Source organism: Odontesthes bonariensis, chromosome 13 (genome assembly GCF_027942865.1).
Source record: "Odontesthes bonariensis isolate fOdoBon6 chromosome 13, fOdoBon6.hap1, whole genome shotgun sequence".
In the NCBI taxonomy this organism is placed as follows: Eukaryota; Metazoa; Chordata; class Actinopteri; order Atheriniformes; family Atherinopsidae; genus Odontesthes; species Odontesthes bonariensis.
Genome location: NC_134518.1, coordinates 18,656,873 through 18,667,489, shown reverse-complemented (window position 1 = coordinate 18,667,489; position 10,617 = coordinate 18,656,873). Strand labels below are relative to the sequence as shown.

Genomic DNA, 10,617 nt, shown 5'->3' with positions numbered 1-10,617 from the left:
ACACTGACATTCAGGTGAAGAGTAGTTTTTGTTCCTGCCAACACACGTTCACAATGTGAGTAGTAATTCACTCGGGGGTTACGCAGCACTGACCCAGAACGGGAACCTGAACCAGCTGAATAACAGAAGGTCCACTCTGTACAATTAAAGGTCGACCTGTCATTCATAAACATTAGCAGCTACAGACACTCAAAAATTGCTTCAACACGCAAGATGGTTTCATGGTTTTTATATACTGATGATCGCCTAACCCCGCATGAGCCTGGGTGTCACCTGTGATCCTCCAGCACTTCCCCGAGTATTTTCTGAAAGGGCTCGAGTACTCTGGAACAATCTGCCAGAGATTAGGAGTTCCACGTGTCTGTCCTCTTTTAAATCTCGTTAGAGAACTCCGTTTCATAGAAGTGCTTTTACGTGATGCCCGATGAGGTATTGCTTTAGTTTCAGTCATTTTTTTCTATATGTGCAGTAGAATGTATAGGTGTGTAGTCACATATACAGGTTTGCACAGTAATGTAATCACACTGTCATTGGAACTTTGTTTTGTCCTATATGAATTATAATCTACTTTTCCTTGTCTTTGCCTACATCCGGCCAATTTAAATCCGTCAGATCCCAGAACTATCAAGCTTTAAGGCACTGTGACTGATGAATTAGTTACAAAGCATTAAAACATAGTACTTACAGAAAAGGTAAACAAAAAAAAAAATCGAAACATAAATTCAAAACAGTATTCGCACACTATATATTGTAAACATACATAATTATAATTCTTTTTTCAGACTTCTTCAGTTAAACTGATCAGCCACAAGAGTAAAATTACTGGCAGGGAAAGTGAGTAACTCTGTTCATCCTGGTACAGTGCAATGCTCTTCAGGGAAAACCTGCATTTTGGCATTCATGTGGATGTTATTTTGACGGCACCATCCTAAACATGTGTACGGACCTCCCAGTCCCCACCCGTGACCCGTCACCGTCTTAAGTAGCAGCTCTCCCTGGACCCTGCAAAAAAAACTGCTTGGGAAGGGCTTAGAGAACACTACAAAGAGACTGAGGTGTTCATCCGGTTCCCAAACTCCCCAGATGTTAATTGGATTTCTGGGAAGCAAGCACAATCCACAAAGACACCACCCCCTAACCCACAGGACCCAAGGGGGCTATTCCTGACATCCCAATACCAGACCCTCCAGGACACCCTCAGGTGTTCTTTCCACAGCCTTAGTGGTCAGAGCTCCTTTAAGAAGACCAGCTAAATATTAGGTGTTTGTTTTTTTTTGTGCAGACTGTTCATATCGGAAATTTTAAGTACTAGCTACTTACCATAATAAGCAGTAGATTAGGTATTCACTGGCTTGTACCCACCATGTCTTTGATCTGAGAGAGGGTGATTTGTAATGTGACATTGAGGGCGCTGTCTGTGTCCTCCACAGGCCGCAAGGCGCTGGAGTAATTGTCCATCAGATCATTCAGGAGCTTCTGGGCATAATGACCCGGCGCACAGTGAACCGCTAAGTGGAAAAAGTGGGGAATAGAAGGCCTCTTTATTTTCCAGTTTATAATTCCCGCTGTATGATTTATGATGCTACTTCGTTCCTAAATCACTTTGTTGTTAAATATTTCTATATTTTGTCAGGGAACTACTGTAAAAAAAAGCAAAAAAATGATTTTAGTTTTGGGTCTACAGATCATACATTTGCAGACAAAGTGTTTCATTTACATTTGACACAGCAGAGAATTTAGCCAAATAGTTTAAAAGCCCCATGAAAAATTCAGCATCTACGTAACTGCAGTTTACTTCAAAGCCGAGGCAGTTTGAGGGCAATTACACACACAGCATTTATCATTAATGACCTTTAAAATGTTTTAATTCAGAAAACAATGAAACCAAGTTGGGGAAAAAAAAAAAAAAAAAGGACTTGAAGTTCTCAAATATCTAACAACTCACCTACAGGAAGCAGCATTGCCAAATAAATGTATCGAATCATCTTGAGGATTTCTGGGTATCTCCAAGAAAGAAATTAAAGTTAACCTCAAGCAGCAGTCTAACACTCCTGGGTTTGCCTCCCTGTCAGACCTACATGATGCCCATTCAACCCCAGTTGAACTCAGCTGCAAACTGCAGTGTCCTGTCTCATCTGGGCGTCCTTGTGACTCTCGCCGCTCTTCAGGGGAGGCAGCAAGTCTGCTGACTGAGGCAGGGAATAAAACTCCGGCTATCACATAGCAGCAGCAGACCGAGGGGGAAACAGGATGCCCATGAATCATCGCCTCACCAGACACAGGGTTCTTCACCTGTCGAATATGCATTCAGGTGGACCACTGCTCTGCTCATCCAACATATGTTAAACACAAAATCAATCTATTCATCAGCCAATCAACTGGAATTTATTCGGCAAAATAATCACTTTTTCATTGGCTTCATTGGATTTGAATAGATTTGATTTGACTGGATTGGATAGTAATTGACTTGAATTGGACTGTACCTTTGAAGTGCCTTGAGGTGGCATTTGTTGTCATTTGGTGCTGTGTACATAAAACTGAATTGAATTTGAATCATCAAAAAGTCATCTGTCTCATTTACAACAGGACCACAGTCTTAAAAGTCCATGTTTTGGAACATTCAAGACTTAAAAAAAACTGCAATGACTTTGTATATTACACGGGTCAAACGAAAATGATCCCTTTTCTGTGCTTAGGAGCATATATTTGGTTGTCAGAATTCACTACCAACTCAAAACCTTTGTTTGGGCCACCCCAGAGCTGAAAACATACTTGGTGAGGAGATCGGATTTGTCTTTGAACGCGCTGCACAAATTCAAATTTGCACGGTGGCTCAAAGCTCTAGGAGAGATTCTGATTAATAAAGATTAAGAACATGAAAGGAGTTGAGAGGAGTTGCTCACTACATGCCCTAAAATCAGAGGATATCAAAAACAGACTACACATTAAGACTTCAGGAATTTATGTCAACTTGAGAAAAGTGGCATATTTTGTACACAGAGCAAAGAGAGTGCTCGTCTATCAGCTGATCGTTCAATTATCAACACGAATCATGAAACAAATGTGAGCTTAAAATGCACAATCTCTGATCCGATTAGAAGGAATTCCCTTTCAAATGGGAAGCGCAGTTCAAGAATTACATGCTTCTATACTGGATACCAGCGGATAGTTTAGTGTGTTGCAGGTTAAGAACAGAACACATGAATCCTAATAGTGTCGCAGTGTACATATAGTCAACTACATGCTTTCTGCTGAGCATCATTTCCACGTTGTTTTTATTTTTCCAGGATCGGTGAAAGGGAGCATGGTAGAGGGTGCGCAGTCTGCTGTCACATTCTCTTGGATAGACTCAACAGGGCACAATATGCTACTAAGCAGGCCATCTGTTAGCGTTCGTTCTCTGCTTCTCTCAACCCAAGGAAAATTACTGCACTTACAGATTAATTGCTCCAACAGGAGCTAAATATGACAGCAGTGTAACATTACTATACGCAAGACAGACATTAAAGAAAATCCAGTATGCATAAGCCAGTCCCATTTTTCATCTAAATTGGCACGTTCCATTTCCGCTGCAGTGCAACTCCCTGCTGGGTAAATTTCTGTTGATCTCATTAATTTCGTGCCCCACCTTGTTTTTATTCAAATGTATGTGCAGCCCAACAAGCTTGTTAACAACTGTTGGCTGCAACACAACAAGCAGCATAAACAGGCTCTGTACCCAACAACAATGTGATGGCGGGGTTATCTTTTTCAAAAGAACCGACTTCAATAAACTGAACGGCACATTATTGCCCAGTAGCTTCCCGGTGTTGATTGGGAAAGAAAAATATCACAACAAAGGGCATGTTTTACAGGTAAAACAAAGAGGACAATCCATATTAATTTACACAGACTTTAATATTTTATTTACAGATGAATCATTGACATATTTATCTGTTGGCGTAATAAGTATGATGCAATCATGATTCTTCAAACTCTCATCCAGACTCGCCACAGCTTGGATAAATGCTGAACATGATTTCATTTCTTTTCTTTTTTCCCCCCATTTGATTGTTTTCTCTTGGTTTAAAAACAATAATCAAAATGTACTCCTCTTGGGAGGCCAACAGGAAGGTGGAGGACAGGTGAAGAAAATATCAAGGAGCGGGTGTGAACGTGGGGGTTCTCTTGCAGGAGCTGCCATTTGTTGACTGCTGGGCGGGGGGGGGGGGGGGGGGGGGGGGGGGGGGGGGAACGACCACCGGGCATGACGATACATATGGCTACTGTGTGAACATCTCTAAAACCCTTAGTCAGCTGGACACGGAATAAGCCAACCTGCACAGTGCAATGCATTATATGTTCGATTCATGCATGACTTAGATAAAAATGTGGTTTTCGATTGATCCTTTTTTATTCTCCATCTTCTAAAAATGCACTACGCCATCACCGAAATACTTTGCGAGCAAGATGTGATGAGTTATCAGCAATGCAACCAACATGTCTGGAAACTAATGAATTCACTATCGAGCACCCAATTTCTGTTAGACTCCCCCGGCCACCCTTAGCTGAACGAGTTCAAAGTGTTTTGGGGTGTAGTAGCGAGGATGTGATTTTGAATGCAGAAAGAAAAGTTTATCAAAGACACCAATTTAAAAGTTTATGACTTGGCTTAATCCCTGTTCAGAAAACAGGCCCCGTATGTGTATCAGATCAGGTCCAAAAAAAAAAAAAAAAAAGCCCCCCTTGAATGGCTCGACTCTCTCCAACAAAAAGGTCAACACAAATGAAAATAAATGCACTGCATAGGCAAGGGTAAGCCGCTGCCAGCTGCTTCTTGGACACAGCCAGAAAAGCTGGGAGATAAGACTGACAGACATGGGCGGGGTCTTAAGTCTGGCATTTGTTTCAAAGTGGGTGAGAGGTGTTTGGATTTCTGATTGTAGCACAGGGTGGAATGTTGAATGAGCTTAAAGAAACCGGAGGTAAGAGCTCACAGAGCGGTTGATTGGAGTGTGGCACAGCAGAGGTGGTGAGTGCAGAGGAAAGATACCACACCGAGGGGATGGAGGAGCTTCGGAGAAGACGGGGGGTCCAATGAGGAGCAGACGGTGTGATGGAGGAAGAGACGCCTTCAGACAGCGGGAGTTTGGAGGAGAGAGGATGCGTGTGCGAAGAGAGCGATGACTATCAAGAGGAAGATGAAGAGGGTTGTCAAAACTCAGTTGCTGAGCAGGAGCTCTGTTGCTGTCTCCACATCCCAGGATTTTGACGACAATGCCACTATTACTGCATTCTGGGGGCAAAAAATAAATAAATAAATAATACAATTCTAATCTGCAGCAGATATAGAAGATACTCTGCACAGCAGGCAAGAGGAAAAGTTTACAGATACTTTCTTTTTCAAAGCCCATGGCACAGAGTTTGTCTATTTTGCGTGTGTACTCCGGACTGGAGACGGGATCGCCTGCGTAGACATGAGACCAGAGTCTCGCCGTCTGTTTGAACATCTCTGGATTCTGCTTGTACTGTGGGTTCAACAAACGTGAAAAGCAGCGTTAGGTTTCTGCCAAATTGGTTCAGCACGCCACTGCCAACAACAGCGAGAATTCATCTTTGTATTTAGATCAGTTTGAGCTGTAGAGATTTGGTTTGGCTCTATTTTCTGGTACTAGAACGACCCGGATTCAAAATGTAACGGGACTAACAGATCACATTGGCACAGCATTTGCTCTAGAAACTAAGATATTTATGACAACAACCCTAACATCCATTAGAGGCAGTACACTTATGATTTATCTACATAGTTTGGTATTACTTCCACCACATCAGATGACTAATTAAATAATTCTACAGGATTGAGGATCCTGATATATTCAGAGCCAGAGGAACTGCGAGAGCTACTGTCTGCCAGAAAGCCATTTTTTTTTTATCTCAGAGCTGCCGAGCTCTCTTTGATGCTGTGATGGAGTTCCCATCATCATAAACCGTTGTTATTAAGACTCTTATGGGAATGGAATTATTTGCTTTGTATGTGTAAATGCATTTGCATTTAAAAGACTCAGTATAGCTTTAGTTATAAAAGCCAAAAGACATGAACTTCCGTAGAAACTTTACAAACAAAAACTAATCTTACATAACTTTCTTTCATTCCTTTAGGTTTGAGTGTGGGCTGGCCAACAGACGACCGTTACCTAACATTAAAGATTCCCTGTGGGAGTAACAACACACTCACACTTAAAAAAAAAATTATTAAAAATAAAAATAAAAGGCAAAGGGCAAACCGTTTCCCCAATAAGTGGTGTCCTTCACCCGATGTAAATGCATTTAAGGGAACAATAAATTGACACGCCCAATAACATAAGAGGTGCATTTGTTTTGTCTGAGTGTTAAATGATCCATATCTTTAAACTGATATTTGGTTGCTTTTGAGGTGAGTACTCATGATTAGCCACTCTCTTACCTGCAGCAGACAGCAGTCAGAGTGAACTCTGATTGGAGAACCAGAAGCTTTCCCCAATGAAAAAGTTAAAGGTTCCACTAAAAGGTGACACCACAAGAGCAACTTTTTTTTAATGTAAAACAAGCAGTTCCTGAGACTAATTGACAGCCGTTTAGGAAACCCACTCATTTTCATGCCATTTAATATTTTCATATCGCCAGTTGTTTAAAAACTAGACTGGGTCATCAAGACATCTTTAATCTGTTGTTTTTATGAAGCTAAACTGTCTCCCTGTACTTTGGTTGTCTACAGATATTCAGAAGAAAGTGGAAGGGAAGGGTAACGTGTATTGGAAAAGACGATGGCTTTGTGGTGGCTTTCTGGCTGTGGGGAAGAAAGAAAAAAAAAAAAAAAAAAAGGAAATCTAACCAGTTCTTGGCCAGAACCAGCTTAGACCTGGCTCCTGCACCAGCCCTGAGCCAGCACTGGAACCGCTTTCTTTAAAAAGGGCTGTCTGATGTGACAAAGATTAGGGTTTCCTTATAGATGTTTACAGGAGGTGCATCATGTTCAGGAACTCACAATTCACACATAAAAACATAGGTACACATGCACACCGACCTGATTGGCTACCACTGCGTCCTGTGGATCATCTGGTTCTGCAGCTGCCAGTAAGGCTTGTAACGACAAGAGGACTGTCCTCAGAGTCATAGCTGCTGCCCTGAAACGACATATTTTCACAGTTGAAGAATCCAATGAACACAGACACACGCACATGCAACCACAAAGCGACACTGCATGGCGCAATCCACCTCATCAACCTCCGTATAAAGACCCGGAGCAGGTCCATTTGATTTTATAAAATATGAAGAACAAACTGAGTGACATTGGGAAATGGTTCATCGATGGAGCAAGGATGTCAAGAGACACAGGCAAAATCTGTGATTGACTAGCTATTATTTCAATAAACTGATTCACTAAGGTGAGGTCTGCATTTTTATCCATGTTGAAGAACATCGTAAAAAAAAAAAAAAAAAAAAAAAAAAAAAAAAAAGAGTTGGAAATTATAGTCAACGCATCACATTTAGTGGCTGTGTTGCTCATGCACTGGTGTAAAATACTGAAACAGAACACTTTCTCAGGTGACTGAATACGTCTATAATCAGACAGAAGGCAACAACTATTGAATAATTACATAAAGAGGGCAATTAGAGGGTTATAATGCATAATCCCCTCATTACAAAGACACATTTGAGAGTTCAGTGGTGCAAATACCATAAGCACTGATCTGAAAAGATGTGGAAAAAATAGAATAAGGTGAGATGAGTCATCCCATATTCGTAGGAGTGCATGTGCGCACATGTGGCACTCACAAAGAGGATGGTCAAACCCTACAGTGATGGGAGGAGTCTGGTCCACTTGTCCCCTTAAGAGGAAGAGGACAAACCAATCAAATTGTTCCCGACTGAGTTTTGAGCTACGGTACATGTAATCTGACCACTGTGATCTCTTCCATCGGGGCAATACCCCTGCCCAAAAGTCATCAGGGGTCACTGAATGAGTTCATGAGTAAAAAAATAATATGATGCGACTCATATACTATGACCTGCGCAGTCACCAGATCCTAATGCAAACAAATGCCCTCAGGAGATTTTGGACAGATGTTAGACTGCGCTGTGTTTTCTGTGTGTATTTTTATCCTTTTGTTGCACAACGAGACATAATTTCAGTGCCCTTCCCCCTCTACTCTTTATTCATTAAGTTAACATGAGATTTTTAAAATGATAACCTTTCTGCACTCCAACTCCAAGTCTTCCCTAAGAGCTCTCTACTCCCACTCAGCTGTACTTTTTGAGACAACTCATTTTCTGCAAGATTTTAGAGAAAAAATTCCAACAAGTTAGATTCTGTAAGTATCTATACAATCCATTTCCTTTCCTAAGCCACAAGGACTCCTGCCGAACACAGTAATTCCTACTGACCACCTTGCTGCCACTTGCTTGCCCTGTAATACCAGTTGCTGCAGGCTGATAGACTTTACCAGGACTTGCTTGTCCTTCATAATCAACTGAAGCCAACCCTCAATTTTCACATCTTTTAACAAACCCAGATAAATTACTGGGCTTGATAAAAAAAAAATATATAATAATAATCTGTGGACATTTTGCAGTGATTGCAATAGGTTATGGCCAAACTAATACTGTGGCTAAGGCCTGCTAAACAAAAAGATAATGATTATGCGATCAAAGACTATGTTAAACAGTAGCTTCTCAATAATGCACAGTGTCCCCTGATTGGACAGGTAAGTCTACAACAGGTGGTCTCCATTTGTTTATTCACAGTGCTGCTGTGTAATATATAACATCACATATATAACATATAACAACATGTTTTAATCTCTTAAAACGAAAGACGAAAAGAAAAAAAAACGAACACGCAGATTTACTCACCACTGATCTTTAAGAATGTCCAAACATATTGCACCTGTGACTGAGCTGATGTTGGGATGCCAAATCTTTGTGATAAACCGCACCTGAGATGATTTAAAAAAATATAATAAAATTTAAAAAAAGACAGTAATTTTTGGATTTGCACAGTAAGTAAAATTTCAGAGGTTAATATATGCAAGGAGAACAGGCACCCCTAGCAAAAGAAAAACAGTAATAAATCCTTACCTTAGGTGGATTGAATGGATACGTCTCTGGAATTTTAATTTCTAGTTGATATCTACCTCCTGTACAAATTGAAAGCATAAACACAAATCAATTCATGATCAGTGACAGGGACATTTCAAGCATGCTGAATAGTGGAAGGACAAGCTTTTTAAAATGAGTAATTGGTGAATCCTTGAAGTCAGGGACAACCCATACCACATTAACGAAATTATGCAACCATGAATTGATGAGCAGGCGGTGTGTCTTTAAGAGCCCCTCACCTTCATATGGCGTGTCGGGTGGCCCTGCTATCTCCCCTTTTAGTTCTGTGAAGTTTTCATCCACCAGGTCTACCTTTATCTGGTTTTTGCTGGTCTGGAAGAGTGAGCAGAGAGGAGGAATTACAACTTCAGCCGACACAGTGCGGAGTGTTGAGGCTAGCATGCTGCCAAACACCAATCTGCCTATGCAGCATAAACTGACACCTCCCGCAACATTTGGAAAAGTTAGCCTGAACTTGTTGCACACTTACACACCTACACGTAATAAGCCCTTTAACATAGGTTCAAGAGAGAGAATGTATAGTGAGGCACGTGGGATAAGTATATCTTTATTTCTACACGAGAATAAAAAAAAAAAAAAAAAAAAATCTTTGCTAGGGTTACCCCCAGCTAGCATAGCAACCGTGGTAAGTTAGCCAATAATGTTGCGATGCAAGGCTCGTTTAATCACTACAAAACTTCCCAAATGTGATTAACTGCGTCCAGGCAACATTGACTTTCTTAGCTTTAATCTCTCCCCAGTGACACATTATTGGCTGCCATGACAGATAAATAGCTAAAGCTAGCAGATCAGTGACTAGCAAGCTAACAGCTGAGCCAGCGAAGCACCACTCTCATTCAGCGACAGAAAGGGAAGAAATGATAGCCTCAACTTGAAGCGGCAGACATGATAACCAACCTCTTCGCTTTTAAGCACTTCCTTGAATTCCCGTTTTATCCTCTGAACTGCGATGTTGGCCATGGTTCCCCAGTGTTACCGTCCGGTTGGGGCCTCGTCGCTGTCCGACCTGTTAGCAAATGCTAGCTTGTTCTGCCCACAGCAGGTCCTTACTTTTTTAGATACAGCCTCAAAAATAAATAACAGCTGTAACCTTGTTCACCGTTTCTGCCGTCAGTCCCCGTTAGCAGTGGGAAGTTTAATCTCTTAAAATTGCTCAACATCTATCTATCATGTCAAATGTGCAGCACAATGGTTGGTGGTACAGAAAACATTTTAATACCAAACTGCATGCAGTCTGGAGGAGAGGGGGTCATGTGATCCAGCCATACTGAACGCCTTCACCCATTGGTTGATCAGCTCATAATGAATAATCTATTATTATCATTATCATTAGCATTAGCATTAGCATTGTTATTATTATTAATATTATTATTAATGTTATTATTATTGGTGGTGGTGATGATTGTGTGTCACAAATAAAGACAGTATTGACATTTCAATTGGCGATGGAATTTATCCTTGAACAACCACAAGCACAAA

The 10,617-nt window shown here is 41.1% G+C and overlaps 1 protein-coding gene across 1 annotated transcript; it reads right to left on the bottom strand.

Moving 5' to 3' along the window:
* Positions 1 to 4,222: 4,222 nt before the first annotated feature.
* Positions 4,223 to 10,387, bottom strand: ube2ka (ubiquitin-conjugating enzyme E2Ka (UBC1 homolog, yeast)). The gene is made up of 7 exons (XM_075481314.1): positions 10,036 to 10,387; positions 9,357 to 9,450; positions 9,097 to 9,155; positions 8,872 to 8,954; positions 7,043 to 7,142; positions 5,379 to 5,507; positions 4,223 to 5,275 (listed from the first exon to the last, which is right to left on the bottom strand). The coding sequence occupies exons 1-7, from the start codon at positions 10,096 to 10,098 to the stop codon at positions 5,201 to 5,203; spliced, it is 603 nt and encodes a 200-aa protein (XP_075337429.1). The 5' UTR covers positions 10,099 to 10,387; the 3' UTR covers positions 4,223 to 5,200.
* Positions 10,388 to 10,617: the final 230 nt, after the last annotated feature.